Here is a 20,877-nt window from a genome sequence, read left to right as displayed (position 1 = left end):
CCCCTCCCCGTTCATTCCTCCTCCCACCCTTCCTCCTCAGTGTCCCAACGCCTGGAGCCAGCCCGTCCCGCAGGCCAGGTCAGAGCCAGACTCTCTGCCGGGCATCGCAGGGACATTTGCTTTTCTTTTTAACAAAATTAAAACAACTAAAATTTGACTTTTATTAAGGTAATACATGCGCATGTTTGAAACACAGAACTGCCCCAACTCCTCCTCACTCCCAAAGTCATCCTGCTTTAAACTCTTTAAACCGGTTTCTTTTTCTAGAATAACCTAAAAATATGATTATACTGTTGTTTCTTGATTTTCAATTTTATGTAGTGTTCTATAGTGACTTCCTGCTGTGGAAGGTCTTGATTTAGGTATGTTACCTCCAACTACACGCACACGCACACGCACACGCGCACACGCACACGCACACGCACACGCACACGTTTTCTTTCCTTCATCTTTTTAATGTGACCCTATCGTGATTTTTCTTAGTCTGTGTTCAGCGTATACATCATTACACGTCTGTAAATGTTGTTCAAAGCTGAGCCTTACAGTGTCCCAAGACGACGTTTCCTCGTTTGACTTCATTTTTCCTCTGGTTACTACTTGTCTTGCTTTTTGATTTGCTCTGTTTTCTGTGTCTCTATCATTACTTTATTCCGCAAATGCTTCAGGCAAGTGAAAAAAGAAGCCCTCCTGTCAGTGACGCCAGACACATCAGCTCGCCTCCTAGCTCTAGGGTTTCCGGGTGGTGGTGCTCCTGGAGCCCTGCCCTTCTTGCTCCCGTCTGCACTGCTTGCCCTTGAGGCCTCCTTCTGCTCAGCTGTTGTCCTGGGTCTTTCCTTCACCGTCATCCCGGGAATCCTGTCGCCTCTCCTGTCCTGAATCACCTGCTCCTTGGATGCCATCTTTTCCACTTTTGACATCTGCTCTCTTCTTAGTTCGCGCACGTCTAGGAGCTCCCTGAGAAAAAAAGTTGCATGGGAGTTTTGTTTTTTGAAATCTGAAAATTATCTGCAAATATCTTTATTATATTGTTTATTCGATTGGTGTTCAGTGGGAATATGATTCTAAATTGGAAATCATTTTCCCTCTGAATTTTGAAGGCATGTTTTTCACATTCTCTTAGTTTCCAGTGTTGTTTTTGGAAAGTCTGCTGGATTCTGATCCTTAATGATTGTATGAGACCTTTTTTTTTCCCCCCCTGGCTTTTAGGCTCTTGCCTTTATCCCCATTGTCCTGAAACCTCACAAGCGGTGGGATGTTCATTGTGCCGGGCCCCTGATGGGCCCTTTCAGTTCAGTGTGGAAGCAACCCCCGTCCTGTGGTTCTGGGAAGTTTTCCTGAATGTGTTTTGATCATGTCTTCCCCTCCGCTTTATTAGCCCTTTTTCGGGGATTCCTGTTAAGCAGAATGTTGCACTTCTGGATTGAGCCTCAAATTTCCTTTACAATTTCCTGGGATTTTCCATCTCTTTTTTGTTCTGCTTTTCAGGAGGTGTTCTTTTTGTTTGTTTGTTTTGTTTTTTAATCGTTACCTTTGAGCTTTTCTGTTGAAGTTTTTTTCTCTCTCTCTCTCTTTTTTTGGCTGCATTGGGTCCTCGTTGCTCCACGCAGGCTTTCTCTAGTTGTGGCGAGCAGGGGGCTGCTCTTCGTTGCTATGTGTGGGCTTCTCATTGCGGTGGCTTCTCTTGTTGCGGAGCACGGGTTCTAGGCACACGGGCTTCAGTAGTTGTGGCACACGTGCTCGGTAGTTGCGGCTCGCGGGCTCTAGAGCGCAGACTCAGTAGTTGTGGTGCACGGGCTTAGTTGCTCCACGGCATGTGGGGGTCTTCCCAGACCAGGGATCGAACCCATGTCCTCTGCTTTGGCAGGTGGATTCTTAACCACTGTGCCACCAGGGAAGTCCCTCTGTTGAGGTTTTATTTCCTTTATCATGTTGTAAAATGTCAGGAGCTCATCCCTGCTCTCTTTTTCCTAGCCTTGTTCTTGGTATTGGTTCTTCTTTTTCTGGGGATGCTAATTACAGTTTTCTTCTGTTCCCTGCATTATCTCTGTCTCCTGAATTCCTTCCATCTGTTTGTTTGCTTTGCTCTTTGACCTTTGGGTAAGAAGCTTTCCTCAAATGTCTCAGGTCCTTGGCTATTTTTTGTATTTAAGAATGGGGGCTTCCCTGGTGGCGCAGTGGTTGAGAGTCCGCCTGCCAATGCAGGGGACACGGGTTCGTGCCCCGGTCCGGGAAGATCCCACATGCTGTGGAGCGGCTGGGCCCGTGAGCCATGGCCACTGAGCCTGCGCGTCCGGAGCCTGTGCTCCGCAACGGGAGAGGCCACAACAGTGAGAGGCCCGCGTACCGCAAAAAATAAAAATAAAAAAAGGATAGGGCTTAAAACTGCTGGGCCTCCTCCCAGTTGGGTGATAGGACACGGGGCGTTTCCTCTTCCATTTTCGTGTGGTGGTGGGGCAGACACCAAATGAAGGCTTTGATTCTGGACCTGTTTCCCCAGAGAATAATGTTCTCATCTCCTGCCTGGGAGGAAGGAGCTGCGGGGCTGAGCTACAGGTGCAGCCCGGGGAAAGCCTTGGACATCTCCCCTTGGTATTTAGACTTCCTCTCTATATTTTCTGCAAGTCTTCGCGTTGCTGTCCTCAGCTGGGCCAGGTTCTGTGAGGACAGAACCATCACAACCTGTCTTGAAAGTAAAAAGCCCAGAGCTCCACGTGGACACTTGTAGGCCAGCGTTTCCGTTTGCACCCCTACCCACAGCCATCAGAGCTGCGTGGTGCGCCCCGTCTTCGGGTTCCTGGGGTTCTCACTGGCTCCCTCCTGCCCCTGGGGTTAGTGACCGTGCCGCATCTTCCAGAGCTTTGGTCGACATCCCTTGTTTGCCGCCTCTGGTGCCATGTCCTTGTCCTTGAAGGTTTGTACCTTCCCCCCAGTCGTTCTCACTTCAGGGGCATTTCAGGGGAGAGTGGAGGTAAACCCTGCGAATTTGGAGGTAGTGTTTCCATTTTCCAGGGAGAAGTGAATGCTTGTCCACGGTGCCCCTGCTCTGCAGCTACTGCCTGGTAAGGGCCGGAATTCACAGAGCCTAAGGAACGTGCCACCAGGGTGTAGGGGGCAGGCAGGGTGGAGGGGTAGAATCCAACCCCCTTACCTACATTTAGTGTTTGATTGTGTTTGGGGTGAGAGGTAGCCCCTAAAGTTCCTGGGGAGCTCTGTGGGCAGACATGTGGGTGGCCAGAGCTCAGACGAGGGAGACGCCCTCCACAGGTGTTTCGCGCGGCACTGTTTCCTCAATAACGTTCGTGTGGCACGTCACAGTTTACCATGCATTTTTCATTACTGTTAGCTCATTCTCACCTCTCAATTACCTGGTGGGGTATATATTATCACCCCCGTTCTACAGATGTGAAAAAAAAATTCACATAGGCTAAGAAACTTGCCCAAGTTACCCAGAGAGTGATTGCCAGAGGCTGGACTCAGCCCTGGGTCTCTGAGGCCCAGGACTTGCTCCGTGCTGGGCTTGGTGAAGCAATACAGGACAAGTTTCTCCCCTGCAAAAGTGTGAACTCTTGTTAAGGGAAGAGATTTTACATGCATGAAAGAGGCAAAGAATGACGCCTCATTTTCTGAAAGCTGTCCCGGTTTCAGATTTGGGACAAAACTTAGCTTCCTGGAATCTGGCCCAAGTAAAACATCTTCCCAGGTAGGGAGCACACAGCCTGGATGAATACCGCTGAGGACCACAGAAGACCCAGAGGCCAGTGTGCTGCCAGGAGGACTCACGGGCTGGTGGTGGCCCTTGTTGGCCATGGCTCTGAGAGAGCCAGGAATCAGAAGAGCTCAACCAATCAGAATAAAGGCAGACATCCGGAAGAAACAAATAGAAAGAGGGACCAGAATCAGTGTTTCGGGTGGCAAGAAGCATCAATGAGCAGGAACGGCAAAGGACAGAAAAGCTATGAGGAAGGAAGAGCAAAGTGCCGTCGGAGCAGCTCAGTGTCTGGGGACAGGTGCTTAGGGAGGACCCCGCCCACCTGGCTGTAGCACGTCGCATCCGTCGTTGTCAGCGGTGATCACCAGTCACAGAAAAAGCAGGAAAGAATGTTTGGGTGCCCCTGTTTACTGAGCAGAGAAGGTTTCTGTCCAAAGTGGTCAAAATTAAGTTTTCCGGGCTCATCCACAAGTTACTCTGAAATATATCTTTCCAAATAACCAAAGTATTTCTGTGCAGCGAAAAGGGCTAGGCCCTGAGGCCGGCTTTAGGGGCTGCAGGTGTGTGGAGGAGGTGAACTTGGGATCGTCAGTGACCTGGAGCCAGTGTCACTTGCAGTGGGGGACTCACGAGGACAGTCCTCTGCAGCTGGCAGGGACAGTCAGAGTGTGCTTCTTAGCGGGTCCTCTCTTGAAGTCCCTCGGGCCCCTGAGGGCTGTGTGGTTGCAGTTGTCAGGCCAGGGGGGATGCTGGATGGGAGGCTGGGTGGAGAGTAACCTCTTGGTCTGCAGCTTCCTGTCCAGACAGCTCTTGGTGGGAGAAGTTGCCAGTGAGGAAAGAAAGCCTCGCATCTCAGGGTCGGAAGGGACCCTAGCTTCCGACCTAGCTGCTTGGAACCCCTTTAATGTCTCAGCTCAGAGGCTGCCTAGCCTCTGATTGCATGCTTCTACTGGCAGGGAGCTCACTACCTTTCATCTCTGAAGACTACCTGCCAGAAATTGTTTCTTTTTTTTTTTTTTTTTTTTTTTTTTTTTGCGTTACGCGGGCCTCTCACTGTTGTGGCCTCTCCCATTGCGGAGCACAGGCTCTGGACGCGCAGGCTCAGCGGCCATGGCTCACGGGCCCAGCCGCTCCGCGGCATGTGGGATCTTCCTGGACCGGGGCACGAACCCACGTCCCCTGCATCGGCAGGCGGACTCTCAACCACTGCACCACCAGGGAAGCCCCAGAAATTGTTTCTTATACTAAGCTGAAGTCCTAGGATCTGCCCCTGGGATGAGTGGGTCCTGTCTGACCGTCTGGACGAAGGTGGTCCTCACTTATATGAAAGTGATCCCTAATGTCTTTTCTCCAGGCCTCAAGTCTCCAGTGCCATCCTCCTTTCATCTCCATTCTGGTCCTTTGCCCCTGATTGTGTGCATTTGTCTCTAGTTCCTTTAAGATTTGGTATCTAGAATGGAGCTGAAAGTTCCAGGTACCTGATTTTCCAGGGTGAGAAAGAGAGATGCCGGGGTGGGGTGGGCGGGAACCCATCCCTTCCCTCATGCTGGATGCTCCCTGTGGGCCCCTTGGTCACTTGTGTGTCTGGGGCCTCTCCAGGGGACCAGAACTGGAGCTGTGGTCAGAAGTGTGGTCAGGCGACAGTGCTGCTGGTCGAGAACCCCACTCATAATCTTTTTTGCTCTTCTGATGTCCAGAGCCAGCGTATCACTGTGTTTGTTCCTGGGGTGTGTGTTGAGTTGTCCAGCTGGGGTGGGGGGTGGGGGTATTTTGCATGGCTCGGAAGGGCATTGATTTGTCCAGATGGTCAATGGGTCTTGGTGTGGGCTGGTTGAGGAGATCTCGAGGAGATTCTGTCTTGTCTCCCTTCTCCGAGATGCAATATTGACTCACTAATGACTCTTTAACAGACACCGTCAGCAAACTGGTATTTGGCCAGACTGTCTGGCCCCATAGCACTGTGAAAAGGTCAAAAGTCCTGAACTGAGAGATGGATGAAATTTGATGATCTGACCAGTTGAGTGCAGAGCTGCATATGGACAGACAGGTGGACCACGTAATCAGGAGCGTGCCGCGTGTGCTGTGACACAGGAAAGGATGTGAGCTCGGGCACCAAGCTCTTCCCAGGAGTGGACTGCAGGACAGCCTAGCTCGGTGGTTCTGGACAGAGAGGCTGATGAACCTTGGGCCCCTGTGGCCTCGCCTGAGGGTTTTGTTTTTGGGGACTGGAAGTCTGATCACCTTGGGGAAGGTGCAGCTTCCCAGGCTGTGACAGGGTGAGCTCCTTGAGTGCAAGACTGAGTGTTGGCCATACCCGCCTGCCCCGCCTCTCTGAGCCTCACCTGGAGCTGTGGCCTGTGTCCATCCATTCGTTTCGTTTGTTCCTTCCGTGTTGATTGAGTATGGAAGTGTCAAGCCCTTTGGTGGTTGTTGTGGGTGGGCCTCGGTTCCTGCCTGCAAGGTGTTTACAGTGTTTACAGAAGACAGTGGGTGACACTATGGACTGTTCATTGTGAGCACAGCCTTATAGATAAGGCATCACACTCCCACCCCTAAGGCCCATCCTCACAGCAGCCTCACCAGGAAGAAGCTGTTGTTATCCCCGGCTTAGAGATGAGGAAACCGACGCACAGAGCACTTAAGAAACTTGCCTGAGCTCACACAGCTCCTAAGTGGTGGAACCATGATTCACACCCAGGCAGTCTGGCTCCGGGATCCATGGCTTTCTGGCTGCTTTATGCTGCCTCTTGTACTGGAAGGATCAGACAGATCAGCAGAGAGATTGTGGGGTGTGATGTGAGCATGGCGACAGGACGGGGGAGGCCGCCAAAGACAAGGTGGCATCTGAGCTGGGTCTGCCTCTGGGGTTTAGCAGAGAGATCGGGATGTGCCGCCGAGGGGAGGTGTGAGAGATCACGGCGCATCCTGGGAACTCCGGAAGTGGTTTTACGTACATTCCACTTACTGTAGCTGTGTCCATAACTACCCCCAAACAGACTAGTGTAAAACAGCCATGTACTGTGTTCATGGATACTGCACGTCAGGAATTTGGACAGGGCACGCTGGAGACAGTTTGGTCCTGCTCCGTGGTACCTGGGCCTCAGCTGGAGACCTGAAGGCTGGGGGAGGGGCCATCTGATGTCTGGTTTACTTACGTGTCTGGCAGTTGACGCTGATGTCAGCTGGGGGCCTCACTTCCTCCCCCACATGAGCCTCTCCATGTGGACTCTCCACGTGGGCCAGCATGGGCTTCCTCACCGCATGGTGGCTGGGTCCAAGGGCAAGCGTCTCAAGAGAGGAAGAGCCGGAAGAAAGAGGCCTTTTCTAAGCCCAGCATCAGATGTCACTTCGCTTCCGCCGTGGTCACCCCAGTTCACCCAGATGCAAAAAGAGGGAAGAAGACCCCATCTTCTGAGAGGAGTGTCATTGTCATGGGATGTGGCTGCCTTTGGAAGATACCGTCAACCACAAGACAGCTGGACCCAGACTGGAATGGGCACATCCACCCTACTTGGCCGTATATGGTTCTGGACGAAGGTTATTAGCAGGCTGACATCAGATTGGGCGTGATGCCCCCCGCCCCTCACCCCCCTGCCGTCAGATACCCCGAAGTTTCTGTCAGTAGAGAGTGATCTGGAGCCCAGTCAGTGGAGATTCCTGCAGCCACCAAGCATCCTGAGCTGCTTCCGTGTCGGACAGGCAGCTCCCAGGGCCCTCAGCCCCGTCAGGGGACAGATAAACAGTAGTGGCCGTGACAGCCAGCACTGAGAGTGCTGGCCGCTCTCCTGAGCGCTTTGCATACTCACTGAAATCCTGCCACCTCCTAACTCCGTAGGGGCTCTTTCTGTCTCCATTTTAACAGGTGAGGAAACTGAGCCACAGAGAGGCTCCCAGCAGAGTCACACTGCAAACCCTCTGCTGTGTGTCTCTAGGGGGACGGTTGCAGCACAGGTGACAGATGCTGTGGGTCATGTTTATGCAGGGTGCCACTTGGGCCCCTGTTCCCCAGCCCCAGACGTGCAACCTTACTAGGTTAGAGCAAGTGAGGGGCGTACAGCCCGCAAATATATTCCTTTCCACGTTGCTGAAGGCCAACTTCTACCTCCAAACGTACGGCCAGGATTTCCTGTGTTCCAGTTTCAGGCAGTCGAGCGTTTGTGGTGTGGTTAGTATGTGCCGAGGGCTGGGCCCACGCTCGAGGGAGAAGCAGGCTCCCAGTCAGTAATCACACTCCGGGGGTGGGCGGGGCGGGGGCACAGCGTCTGTCTGCAAACCGGTAGGTTCCGTGGGTGGGGACGCATGAGCCCCCATGGTGGTGGCCGAGGACTTCTCATGGTGGGTGGTGTCTGACGGGTTGACGGTACCAGCAGGTCAGAGGGCAGGGCGTCCAGGCCGTAGGATCTGCAAGGGCAGAAACACGGAGGGCACGAGACCCTGCCGAGGGGAAGGGGGCACCTAGTGTTGCTGGGAAGGAAGTGTGACGGGTGGGCAGGGACCAAGCCACCTGGCGAGAGATCTTGAGCTGAGCTAGGGGGCTGCACCGGGGGCCCTCGAAGGCCCTTCTGCTGCACCGGGGTTGGCTGGTCAGATAAGAAGGAGCCCGCTGGCTGCAGGGCTGCTGGTGCCTCTCCCTTGATCTTATTATCCCCTGACCCCGCCTTGACCCTCCCCTTGGCCTCACTCCTGCGCTGGACACGTCTCCTGTTCCCCTGCGCTAGGTCCCTGATCTGCCTCCTGCATCCTCTCCTCCGTGGCGTCCTCCGCTGTGCACCTTGTCCTCCCCTCCACGCCCTGGCTCCCTGGCTCCCGGCACTTCTGTGTGCTTCTAGCACCCTGCAGGCAGCAGCCTGCCTTTGCTGACCCCGCAGAAGTCCTCTGACCAGGAGACCAGTTACAACATAGTGCTGTATTTGCGGCATTTACAGCGTACTTCTGCTGTGCCCTAGGTCGCTGTTGTAAATTTTGGATCTCTGTGGGTGATGTCAAGCTGTGTCATGATTCAGGATGAGCCGGCCCAGCTTCCTAAGGAATTTGCACTATATTTTGTGCACCTCTCGTAGGTTTTGTTACAGCTTGTCATGCTGTGCTCACTGAGACGCCGCTACCCGCTGCTGAATGCATAAGGGGTTCTATCTCATTCTTGCTGAGAATTTCTCCTGAGATCCCTCTGGAGAAAGTTTTATTGTTGCTCTGTCATAAAATTGTGATCTGTGACACACAAACAGAAAAGTGCATAAAGCCGATGACCAACTGTAAAGCCGAGACCCAGACCACGCGCGCTGCCAGCTCCTCCAGCCCGCAGCACCCCGTCCCGAGCTCCCCTCCCACAGCGCCCCACACGGCCCTGGATTTGGAGCTAATCACTTTCTTGCCTTTCTTTGTGGTGTGACCAGCAGTGTGCGTGTGCCTCCCTGAACAGCATGATTTAGCCGTGACTGATTTTGATTACAAATGCAATATTCACTGCGGATTCTTACGTCCCTGAGGTTCCCTCCCCGTTGCTGCCTGTGACTGTGGTTCTTTCACTTTCGTTGCTGGTTAGAATTCCACCATCTGTTTATCCATCCTGTTGATTTGAGTGCTTTTTCTCTGGACATTGTTTTCACAGCCTTGGTCATCTATAATTTCCTGAGCCTGTGCTATGAATACCTTGGGGGGGAAAGTTCCATCATGTCAGAGATCAGAGGGAAGCCCATCGAGTGAGTATTCAGTCCCCCCAGAGCCCCCCCACACCACCCTGTTTCCTGGGCCTGACGTTCTCCGAGCTCTCCTGGCGTCAGCCGGTCACACAGACCATCTCTGCCCGTGACCTTGACCTCTGCCTCTCCCATACTTCCTGAGCGAGGCCATTCATTGGAACTCTTGGGAGGGCCTGTCTGGCTCTTTCTCCTCTCTCTTCCTGTCCTTTGTTGTTTGCCTGTTTCTCCCTCTTGTAGTTTTTACGTTCAGTGCCTTTTAAGTTGGTTTGTTACCCCAAGGTCAGTGTCTCCCTGCTCCTGCATATACCCTACTGCATACGCAAACACTCTCCTGCTTCTCTCCCTGTGCTTGGCCTTGTGCTCAAAGACTGCCCAGGATCCAAGCCCCATCCTCACCCTACCCCGCCCTACCCCAGCTTGTCTGTATCTGCAGGAGGGTGAGGGCGGCCTCCCGCAGCCCTGCCTTCCTGAGTCCGGCTCTTTGCTCACCAGCCCCTTCTCTGCTCGCCTCTTCCAGGTCCAGCTGCATGTATGGCACGTGTTGCCTCTGGGGAAAGACTTACTCCATCGGATTTCTGCGGTTCTGCAAGCAGGTGGGTACCCCCAGCAACTGCCCTGGTCAGGAGTTGCAGGCCAGGCACCAGGAGCCTGGGTCTGTGCCCTGGAGTAGCCGCTGCAGGGGCCGTGCTGCCCCTGGTTGACATAGGGACAAAGACGGGCATAGGGCCCACCTGCAGGGTTCCCATTTCCTGTGAGGCACCCCAAGCCCCAGCACCCACTCCCTGAGCAGTTAGGGATGCACCTGCATGGGTGGGGTGTGCTCAGAGGGGAAGCAACAGGTCTCCCAGGAGTGCCTGATGCAGCCCTGGGCAGGAAGTGGTCCCAGACTCCTGCTCGCTTTGACCAAATTGTGGCGTGTGAGTGTCTGAGGAAGTGCATGGCGAGTCTAGAATCTGTTTGAAAACTTCTGATTAGCTGCGGCTAGAGGCCAGGAGGGTTTCTGCATTAAAGAACATGACAGAACAGGCCTGAGCAGCCTCTGGTCCCTTCCCCCATTTCCCACTTGTCAGGCAGTCTAGCAGCTTCCAGTTTCCAGAGCTGCCGCCCCAGTGGCCTCGAGTGGCCTGGGTGGAGGCAGTGTGGTGTTGTGCATAAGTGCACGGGTCTGGGTGTCTGACCATCTGAGTTTGAATTCCAGCCTCTCCTGTGACTGTGTGACTTTGGATAAAGTACGAAACCTCTCTGAGCCTTGGTTTCCTCTTCTGTGAGATGAGTGTAATGATAACTTACCTCAAGGGATGGTTTGAGGAACAGGTGAGGGAAAGCCCTTAACACAGCGCTGGCTCAGAGCCCGCTGTCCCTTGCCCGGGAGGCAGGCAGGCACCACGCCCAGCTGGCATGACCTCGATTTAGTCTCCTCTGGGGCTCCACAGGGCCTGTCAGCCCGTCCAGCATCATGCAGCGTCGTCACGAGGGGAAATGAAACCCACGGCGCATCACCGTGACCTGCGGGAGGACTGGCCTTTCTGCTCCCTTTTGGGCGGGGCCGTGCCTGCAGTGCAGACGCACCCACAAAGCACTGCCTGGGCGGCCCAGTCTGCAGTTCTGCTTCCAGATCCTCCTTCCCTAGGGTGTTTCTAAATTCAAAACCTCCCCGCAGGACCTGCAGGGAAGGAGTTCAGACTGTCTTGGGTTCAGGGTGGGGCCTGTCAGAGCCATTGTTTACCAGCGCTGGCCCAGCTGTGACTCACCGCCTTCTTTGATGGTGATGTTGTGTATGAAGTTTTGACCCCAGATCACTAGCTGGGTTGCCTTGTTGCAAATTATTCCCCAGCCCTGTGGGCTTTGATGTTCCACTGCTGTTCCTGGAAGTGGCAGGGTCAGGTAGTAAAAGGAAAGAGCTGAAGAAGCCGCCTCCCCCCTTTCCCACGTGAGAGAGGACACCGCAGCTTTGTCACCAGTGCCGGTGCCTGGGTCCGAGTCTCCTGGAGAGTTGGCCTCTTCTGCCACTTCAGCTTCTCCGTGCCTCAGTTTCCTCATCTGTACCCTGAGGACGCTGACAGTACTTAGAAGTCACGGGGCTGTCGTGGGCCCCAAGTGAGCTGACCCGGGGCAGCACCAGCCTATTGGCAGGCTCGCAGGGCTCGCCTGGGACACGCCGCTGACCCTCCCTTTCCCCAAAGCGTGCTGGGCCCGCTTCCTCTAGGGGGTGGGGGGCAGGGGAGTTCTGTGGGGTTTGCTGACAGCAGCATCGCCCCTCTAGCCCCCGTCACACGCGCCTCTCCTCCTGGCAGCCACGCGGCTCCGGCCGCCCCGGGCTCCCCTGCAAACTGCACTCGAGCCTCTCTCGGGACAGAGACTGTGGGTTCCACGGGTTACTGTCTCTGCTCCGGGCCCTTGTCCCATTTGGAGCCACGCTAGCTTAGCCTTGTTAGATGGCTCCCGTCTCCACAGAAGGGCCTCGTGGCTTCGACTTACTTGGTTTCAAGAGAATCGCGCTTCTGGTGATGTTATGGGCACCGAGGGTACCTCTGGCGTTTACTGGCGCCTCTGTAGGGACGTGTGGAAACCTGGCTGAGGGATTCTTCCCGTGGCAGAGGCCTCTGCTGAGCGCTCAGAGTGGGAGACCTCCAAGGACGCCCGTGCGGTCTTGTTCTCCAGTCCCCGCACAGCGACCGTGCAGCACGGGGCTGGTTACAGCCATCTACCGTGAGCAACCGCTCGGAGGCTGGGTGGCCGCCCACTCGGGCTTCAGCAGCGGTAGTTGGCAAAAGGCCAGAATTCAGACGCCTGCCGGGACTCCGGACCTTGGGCTTCAGGCTGCCTCCTATTTTGTGCTCCTGTGGGGTCATCTCCATCCCCAGTAAGACCCCAGCTTGACAGAAACCCTGGACCCAGGCCTAGAGCATGGGGCAGGGAGTCAGACCCGGGGCAGACAAGGAGACCCTCACCTGCCTCTGCTCTCTGGGGCCACCTCCCTGCTGCCGCCCGTCACCAGCACTTAACCCCTTGCACTTGTCCGCTCTCTGCCCCTGGGCCGAGCTCATGCCCCTGGCATGAGCTGCTCGCTCTGCCCGTTCCCCCGTCCCTGGCACATTCACGGTGGCCCCTCCTCTGGTGGAATCTCTGTCTCCTGCGTCTCCGCCATTCTTCCTTCACCCCATCCTGTCTTCTCACGCAGCTGCATCGCCCTGTTACTGTCTCGTGTGTTTTGCCTTCCCCTCCTGACAGCAGTTCCCCCAGGGGCAAGAGGTTGGGCCGCCCCCATCCCCTGGCATCCAGCCCAGGCCCAGCTGGCCAGAGGAGCTGCTGCTTCCGTGGTTTCTGTGCTTATCCTTGACTCTTGACCTTCTCTCTGCAACAGGCCACCCTGCAGTTCTGCGTGGTGAAGCCGCTCATGGCTGTCAGCACCGTGGTCCTCCAGGCCTTCGGCAAGTACCGAGACGGTGACTTTGAGTAAGCAGCGGGTCCCCCCACGGCGCGTGTGGGGAGGAGTGGGCGGCCCTGCCCCGAGGCTCGTGCCCTGGCCTCCGATTGCCCCACCCCCGTGTCCATCCTCTGAGTGGAGGCCAAGCCTGACCCCGGCCTTGCTCCCGCCTGCCGCACCCCTGAATCGCGGGGCCGGAGCCTGGCAGTGGTACCATCGCACTCGGCCCCGCCTCTGGCACCAGAGTGAGCGCTCAGCGTCTGTCACCTTCAGGCTGCAGAGTGGTGCTGGGCGGGGGCCGGGGAGAGCAAGAAGGGACAGCGACCATCCCAGGGCAGGGGGCGAGAGGGCCAGGGCCCTGAGGGGCCCGTCTCGAGTCTCCTCTCCTGTGTGAATTGACGCACACACAAGACTGCGGGGGGTTAGTGAAAGTGACCACGTGGCCCACGTGGCGCTGAGCTTGCACGCACTTCAGACACACTCCCTGTACGCTACACGACAGCCCCCAAGGGCCGGTGAGCAAACAGAGGCTCACCGGGGACGTCCCCTGGCTCAAGCGCAAAGAGCAAAGCTGAGCTTCGGAGGGAAGACATATGGAAACATGTGTATATGTATAGCTGATTCACTTTGTTATAAAGCAGAAACTAACCCACCATTGTAAAGCAATTATACCCCAATAAAGATGTTAAAAAAAAAAAGCTGAGCTTCGTGTCCCTCTGACCATCGGTCTGAGGCCCCGCCCCCGAGGACACCTGGAGTCCTCCACCAGGAGCGTGGGCACCGGAGCTGCAGGTGGCAGGGCTGGCCTGTCCTGCAGGTGCTCACCCTTGCACTCCCCGCAGTGTTTGGACCGCTTTGATCACCCGTCCCCTCCCTTTGATGGCTCGGGGAGCATTGCTGAGAGCTGCGCAGAGTGGCATGTGGGCAGGGCAAAGGGGGGAAGGAGGCCCCTTGTCCCGCAGAAGGGTCAGTTCAAGCCAGAGAATACTCCCTGTTCCCACAGCGTCACCAGTGGCTACCTCTACGTGACCATCATCTACAACATCTCTGTCAGCCTGGCCCTCTACGCCCTCTTCCTCTTCTACTTTGCCACTCGGGAGCTGCTCAGCCCTTACAGCCCCGTCCTCAAGTTCTTCATGGTCAAGTCTGTCATCTTTCTCTCCTTCTGGCAAGGTGAGCCTCCTCCCAGCCCCTGTGAGGCTGGCCTGTGCCCCTCTGTCCCCTAAGCCTTGTCCTCTTCCTCCTGCCCACTGTCCCCAGTGCCCCGAGGGCCCAGGCCATGGGGCTGTCCCTAGGCGATCCTGGCCTGGAGCTCAAAGGGACCTCTGTCCACTGAGCACCTGTGGGATGTGATGTCTGGGCCCTCAGGGGCCTTTCAGAGGAGCCGTGCCCGTGGGCGGGACTGCTTCCTGGACAGGGGGATCCAATCCGGGTGGTGTCCAGCCAGGACCTGGGGAGTGTGGTTTCCCTGAGGCCTTGGCCTGTGTCAGCATCCCTGCCCAACAGGAGTAACCGTGGACCCTGCTTCCAGCCTCCCTGCGGAGTGTGGCATTTGGGGGGCTATAAGGAGGAAGGGAGATGGGGAAGGGGGTCCAGTCTGGGACCAGACGCCCATGCCTCCCCTTCCACACCTCCCCTTCCAGGCATGCTCCTGGCCATCCTGGAGAAGTGCGGGGCCATCCCCAAGATCCACTCGGCCCGCGTGTCGGTGGGTGAGGGCACCGTGGCTGCTGGCTACCAGGACTTCATCATCTGCGTGGAGATGTTCTTTGCAGCTCTGGCCCTGCGGCACGCTTTCACCTACAAGGTCTACGCTGACAAGAGGCTGGACGCACAAGGTATGAGCCAGGGTCTTGGAGTCGACCCCCCCAGTAGGGAGGGTGCTTCCCGGCCCCGCCCCAGGGCCCCTCCTGCCTCCCAGGGTCCTTCAGGTGTTGATGGGTCAGGTCAGGGATCCCAGGTGTAGGAAAGGGGCCACAGAGGTCCAGGCTCCCCTGTCCCCTGTCACAAGGTGTCAGGGTCAGGGACTGGTCCTGGAAGCTACACCCACCTGTCTCTTGCAGCAGATCTGGAGTATGGAGACGATATAGCACAATATCCCCATGGGAAGGTCAGGACAGAGCCCCGAGAATAAGCAAGTTCCTGAGGGTTCCTGACATCGAACACTGTTATCCATTTTGTCCTGTAATTCCCTTGTCTCTAAAGCTCTTTTTTTTTTTTTTTTAACCTGATCCCTTCTAAGAAACAGACTCAGATGGTAATAGCTTTTAACAGCTTTCTTTTTACACCTGCTAATCTTCGCTTTGTTAGAACAGCAGTTGGCAAGCCCGGTTGTATATTAAGGTGCCCTGGAGAGTCTTAGAAGTCCATGCTGTCCAGGCCCCACCCTCGGAGCTTCTGCATAGTTGGCCTGGGTTTGGGCCTGGCAGGATGTGCTGACAGATCCCCAGGTGATTCTAACTTGCTGGCTGGAGAATCAGGGGCTGGGGGCTACCTCTGGCTGCTGCTGGGAGAGAGGGGATGCTCATGGGGGCGGAGGAAGAGGAGGCTCGGGATGCCTGAACTGACTCACCCCGTGGGGGGCCGGGGCCTGGGGAGGAGGAAGCCTCCTGGTCTAACACATCCACCCCGGGGTTTGGCTGCTGCCAGCTCCCTGCCTGTGGGGCTGGGTGCCCAGGCCCACCACCTGTGCCCACCTCGGGCCCCGGGAGCGCGTGCTGAGAGGAGTGTAGAAACACTGTCCTGGCCTGGCCTGTGCAGGGCTCCTCGGGCCCCCCACCTCTCGCCCTACCTTCCTTGTTCTTTCCCTGGTTGGGGAGAGGCCTTAAGATACCCGAGGCCGCTGGAAGCATGTGGACTGACTCCCCCTCCAGGCCCCGCGACTCGGGCACCTGACACTTGCAGCCTGGGCACTCTAGGTGCTTTTTCCGGTTTGCATTCTTCACTTAGTGCTGGGCGCTGTACTGGCCAGGGCTCACCGCTGCCGGCCGGCATCCCACCTGCTGGCTGACACCCTCCCAGTGTTGAGGGCGATGTCCCTTCGACCTGGTCCTGACACCCTATGCCCTTGGGAAAGTCACCCTTATGCCAGGAGTCTGAGGCCGTGGCCAAGAACCCTTTCTACACCCTTGAGGTTTACCACGGTTCAAGCTGGCGCTTCTGCACTAGTGGCCCTGCAGAGGCTCTCCGCGGTTGCCTGGGCTGTCTTCCCGTCCACCGCCCCCAGACACATCCAGCTCCGGCCAGAAACAGCGTTGTCAGGCATCCAGCTGTAGCGGGGATGCCAGCCCAGCCCAGCCCAGCCAAGGTGCTGAGAGCCCTTGTCCACCACTGTGCTGGTCCCAGGCCGGTTGTCCGCCCACTAACCGCGGCGCCCGGCCCCTCTCAGCCCGTCAGGGTTGGGTGCAAAGCCGTGGTGTGGTCAGTACACGTCACCTGCCCCCGCCTGCGTGTCGCGTCTGTGGAGTGTTGTGAGGTTTGTAACGCAGGCGGCACGGGCTCAGCAGCTCTAGCCGAGCCCGAGGAGTGGGGTGGGCGGCCCCTCCTTCAGTGCGGAGGTGGAACTCCGACCAGCGTTCTGGGGGTCCGCTCTTTGTCCCCCACCAGAAGAAAGCGTGAGCCTCGAAGGAGGGGTCTCCTAGGTGGACACGCCCCCCAGGCCCCCAGCCGGCAGCGGGCTGCCTGGGTGCGGGCAGGGCCTGGGGCGGGGCGGGCGGGGTGCGTGGTGCGGTGCCGGCCTGGTGGTGGGCACGAGGCGTTCACTCAGCTGTCTCTTGTCTTCTCTGTTTCTCTGGCTCCTCTCCCCCTCCCCCTGCCCCGCTTTTGCCCCGGGTTTGGCCGCGGGCAGTGCCGACATACGGCCCTTACGGTAGGTTCTGCTCTCAGTCTGCACGTCTGTCCTGCACGTCAGTCCTGGTCCCTGTCACCAGCATGTGTGTCTCCCAAGCTCCTTCGCTGTGTCCCCGCCTCCTCCCCCCCAGGCACCCCTGGGCGGCAGAGCCCAGAGCACTCGCCTCCAAGGGGTGCCCTCCGTAGAGCTTTCCTGTTTCCGTCCTCCTGGTCTCTCATTGTCCTGGAACATGCCCTGCACTGTCTGGGGGCACGGTGCCTGTTAGTGGGGAACTGGGGAGTTAGTTCTGTTCCGTGGCAGAGAGCGTGAAGGGGAAAAGAGCATGCAAGTTTGAGTCTCAAGACCTGGGACCAGAGTCGGGCTCACCCCTTCCATCTCGGTTTGGGGGCCTGGGCCATTTCTGCCCCCCCAGAGCCCTTGGGGATGATTTGTTAGGGAATTACGAGGAAGCACCTCGAGGCAGGTGGCCCCTGTCCTGTCAAGAGCCAAGATGCCTGCTCCGCTGTGGGTCCAGGCCCCTGTCGGCCTGTCCTGATGGAGCGGGTCCCTGGGCCACTCCCCAGAGTGAAGGGGAGCACCCCGCAGGCGAGAGGGGCCTGGGCCCCTCCCCTCCACTCCCTGCCTCCAGTTGGCGCGGAGCTTGTCTTGGCCTCCCCAGGGTGCTCGGGCTCGCGCCTGCAGCACACCAGTCTCCACCCCAGCTCCCTTCCCGCCTGCCAGACTTTCCCAAGCGGCTGCTTACCTTCTCCCCGGGGGTGCGCTCCACTCTGCACCCCGCCAAAGGAGCCATTTCTTTGCTTGTCCCTTCTCATGTCCGGGACCCCATTGTCTGTCCCAGGAGGGGTTGGTTAGATGACACAGCCTTGGGGCAGGGGTTTCGGTCCCAGGACCAGGGGCAGGGGGCCAGGCTGCCTTGCCTCCCGCTGCCCGGACCCCTCACCCCCGCCTCCCGCCCTGCAGGCCGCTGCGCCCCCATGAAGAGCATCTCCAGCAGCCTCAAGGAGACCATGAACCCGCACGACATCGTGCAGGATGCCATCCACAACTTCTCGCCCGCCTACCAGCAGTACACGCAGCAGTCCACCCTGGAGCCCGGGCCCACCTGGCGCGGGGGTGCCCACAGCCTCTCGCGCTCCCACAGCCTCACTGGCACCCGGGACAACGAGAAGACTCTCCTGCTCAGCTCTGATGACGAGTTCTAGGTGCGGCTGCTGGCGGGGAAGGACTGGGACCTTGGCCCAGGGCAGGGTGTGCCCCGCCTCCAGCCTCACATCCAGGCTGGGAGGCAGGCTGCCACAGCTTCGGCAGTGCCCTTTAATTTATTGGACCAGAAACATATCGCTTCAAGAGGAACAGCCAGATGCTGTCTGCCCAGAGGATGGCCCAGGCTCACCCAGGAGCCTTCAGGAATGTTTATACAAGGCCAAGGCTCTACTGCCTGGACGACGGGCACAGGACAGTGGGAGCGACTCCCATGCCCCTGCAGCTCGTCCTTTGGCGGCAGCATGTTGGGACCAGCCGTGCCCAGGCCCAGATGCTTGTGTTGTGGACCAGCGGCTGCAGCCTTCTCAGCCCCTCCCCCAAACACCGTGCAATACTCTGACCCGGGCTCTCCCTCCCGCCTGCTCCCTCCCCTGTCCCCCTGTCTGATGCTAGATTAGCCTCACCCTGGGCAGGAGGAGGGAGGAGGGAACGGATGCTCTCTGTGGACCTTCCTTCTGACCCAGGCCTAGCTGGCATGCTGCAGGGGTCAGAGCCAGACACCAAGAGCCATGGGTCCACCTCAGAAGGGTGCTCAGGTGCATCTGGGCTCCTGAGTGATCTCTCTGTGGCTGCACCTCTGCCTGCCTCATGCCCCTTCCTCCTGGCCTGCTGAAGACAGCCAGCCGCCCACACTGCCCTCCCACTTGCGGTCTTTCCTCTTGAGAGCATTTTGGGTAGAGCCCTTGCTTCCCAGCTATTCAAAGGGTCAGGGGTTCCCACCCCTCCTTCCCAGGCTGAGCAGTCAGCACCTCTGCTGGATCCGGGTCTCTCTCCCTGGGGCTGCTCCCTCCTGTTTCCTGGGGAGGGTCTGGTCTCCGCATTTCAGACCAGCTTCCAGCTTCCGGAGGAGCACAGTCCTCCGGGAGGGAGGAGGGAGGGAGGGGGCATGTGGCGGGGAGCCAGGAGTTGGGAGACTCCTCTCTCTGGCCCCGTATCCAAACAGGGCCTGGTGTCCTGCCTCATCTGGCCCCAAGGCCCATCTCTTCTGTGCCTTAGTCACATATGAAAGCTCCCCCTCACTGGGCCCTCAGCCTGTCCCAGACACTCCCTGGGGGCCCCCTGTTACGCTGCTGGCACTCAGAGGATCCTGCAGTGCTGGGCCAAGTGCCCTTGGACAGGCCTCGGGTGGCCAGGACCACCAGTCCCCTCCCCCTCCCCCACCTCCTCGCCCATATCATGGAGCCTCCCGGGGCCACAGCCCCCAGGCAGGCCGGGCTTACACTGGCCACTGTCTTCGGAAGAGCCTTGTGATGGGACACAATGCACGTTCATACAGGCAGAGCGTTCTGTCACTTGAAACCCAGAGAGCACATGGGTTTGGAGGAGGGGGCAGAGCGGGGGAGAAGGGCCTTGCCCTGTGGGTGCAGAACTTTGCTGTGGCATCTCTCCTTCTGGCCACTCTTGGACTGAACTGTGCCGAGGTCGGGAGGGGGGTTCCATCACAGTAGTGTCCCCCGGCCTCCTTCAGTGACCAAGCCAGCTCTGCAGGTGGCAGGCGCAGAGGCCTGCATGTCTGGTACCGGAGACCAGCTCTCAGGCCCCTGGTGGGCCTGGCCAGTGGCGGCAGGCTACGCAGGAGGCAGCCCGTCCCAGGAGGACCTCTATCCACCCCCACCATCTGCTTTCATGAATCTGTTTCTCTGATTCTCCTTCCAGGCCAAAGTGTGCTGCTGACTCCCTGCCCCACTGGTCTTTGCCTACCCTGCTACCTGCCCGCTGGCATGGTGGATGCAGGGCTCCGTGGCAGGGAGCTAGCAGCCCCTGGGGGGCTGGGGGCTGGGAACGCGTGCCCGACCACTCCACCCCTCCTTCCTAGGATGTGTAATCTGCCTTGTCTTTTTATTTTTTATTTTTTTGTTAATTTTTTTCCCCAATAGAGTAGCTCTTTGTACATAAAAAATACTTGAAAAATTAATTGTATGATGTATGAGAAGACAGAGTCCCCTAGTTTTGTATCTCGTGTGTGACTGCCATGAGTTCCACCAGAAAGCCGCTCTATTTTGGTCTCTGTGACATTTTAAATGCGTGACAGAAGTGAGCAAATACAGTGAGAAAGAAATATATATATGAGATAATATAGATTGTATTGAAATCTCTGCCTGTGGGTAAGGCTTTTTCCTTCCTCCTCTTCGGCTCCCTTGTATGTGTTTGGGGGTGAGTTTAGTGGTTGTGGACAAGGGTGTCCTAGGAAACCCCCTTCCTTCTGGGTGTAGGTGTAGGTGATGGGGCGATTCCCATTGCCAGAGACTGAAGTTGGGGTCCAGGCCCCTGTTGGACAAAGTGTCTCCCCCTCCCCTGGCCAGTGGGACATGGTGGCAGCCTTGGTCACTAGGGGTCCACCCTCCTCAACACCCCACAGGGCTGGCGTGCACAGTGGGTTGATAGCTCGTACCCAGTTTGGTCAACCAGATAGGGGGGCCCATACTCTGGCAGCCCCATTCCTGCAGGTGTCTCCCAGGGGTTGGAAGAGATTTCCCAGGGTCCTCAGGCAGGCTATCTTCCTGCCTCCCTGGGCCCACCCTCCACCCTGGGACCCAAGGCGCCTTCCCCCAGGGGTAAGGAGGCCTGGAGCAGGGCCTGTGGGGCAGTGGGCATGCGCCAGACACCTGGCACCTTCCTACCACCGCCGCATGCCTTCCTGGGGCCTGGCCTGGCTGACGGGGGCACTCAGGAATGCAGCGTGGGTGGGGGCAATTCCCAGCCCAGCCAACCTCCACTCGTCCCCCTGACAGCTTCCTGCTGCCCTTTCTGCCGGCCTGAGCGCGGCGTCTCTGGATCAGGATCCTGGGCCCCAACCTGTGAGGGGAGAAAGGCCTGTGGACCAGCCCAAACCATGTGGTTTGGCCCTTCCCCAGCTCTCAGATCCTGCACCTTCGACAGGAGCAGCCTTCTCCCAGCCCCGCCATCCCTCCGTACCCAGCCACGCAGA

General features: G+C 57.6%; 1 protein-coding gene and 1 long non-coding RNA gene across 5 annotated transcripts in view; one reads left to right on the top strand and one right to left on the bottom strand.

The window, feature by feature from the left end:
- The window catches only part of TMEM184B (transmembrane protein 184B), a 49,311-nt gene extending 29,267 nt beyond the window's left edge, over window positions 1–20,044 (top strand). For 3 of the 4 annotated variants that reach the window (XM_033405055.2, XM_033405056.2, XM_049694082.1), the window contains 7 exons: window positions 9,318–9,408; window positions 9,926–10,001; window positions 12,773–12,864; window positions 13,839–14,008; window positions 14,479–14,673; window positions 16,683–16,703; window positions 17,646–20,044. In XM_033405055.2, coding sequence (XP_033260946.1) covers window positions 9,318–9,408; window positions 9,926–10,001; window positions 12,773–12,864; window positions 13,839–14,008; window positions 14,479–14,673; window positions 16,683–16,703; window positions 17,646–17,887 — 887 coding nt within the window. In that variant the 3' untranslated portion in view covers window positions 17,888–20,044. The remainder of the gene's footprint in view (window positions 1–9,317; window positions 9,409–9,925; window positions 10,002–12,772; window positions 12,865–13,838; window positions 14,009–14,478; window positions 14,674–16,682; window positions 16,704–17,645) is intronic. The other variant, XM_004279480.4, reaches the window with a different exon arrangement.
- Window positions 388–7,242, bottom strand: LOC117196463 (uncharacterized). The gene is made up of 4 exons (XR_007470018.1): window positions 6,865–7,242; window positions 6,357–6,461; window positions 6,052–6,159; window positions 388–954 (listed from the first exon to the last, which is right to left on the bottom strand). It is a non-coding gene; the product is annotated as an uncharacterized LOC117196463 (long non-coding RNA).
- Window positions 20,045–20,877: the final 833 nt, after the last annotated feature.

Source organism: Orcinus orca, chromosome 11 (genome assembly GCF_937001465.1).
Source record: "Orcinus orca chromosome 11, mOrcOrc1.1, whole genome shotgun sequence".
Lineage (NCBI taxonomy): Eukaryota > Metazoa > Chordata > Mammalia > Artiodactyla > Delphinidae > Orcinus > Orcinus orca.
Note: the sequence above shows the minus strand (reverse complement) of the source record. Positions and strands in the feature narration are given on the sequence as shown.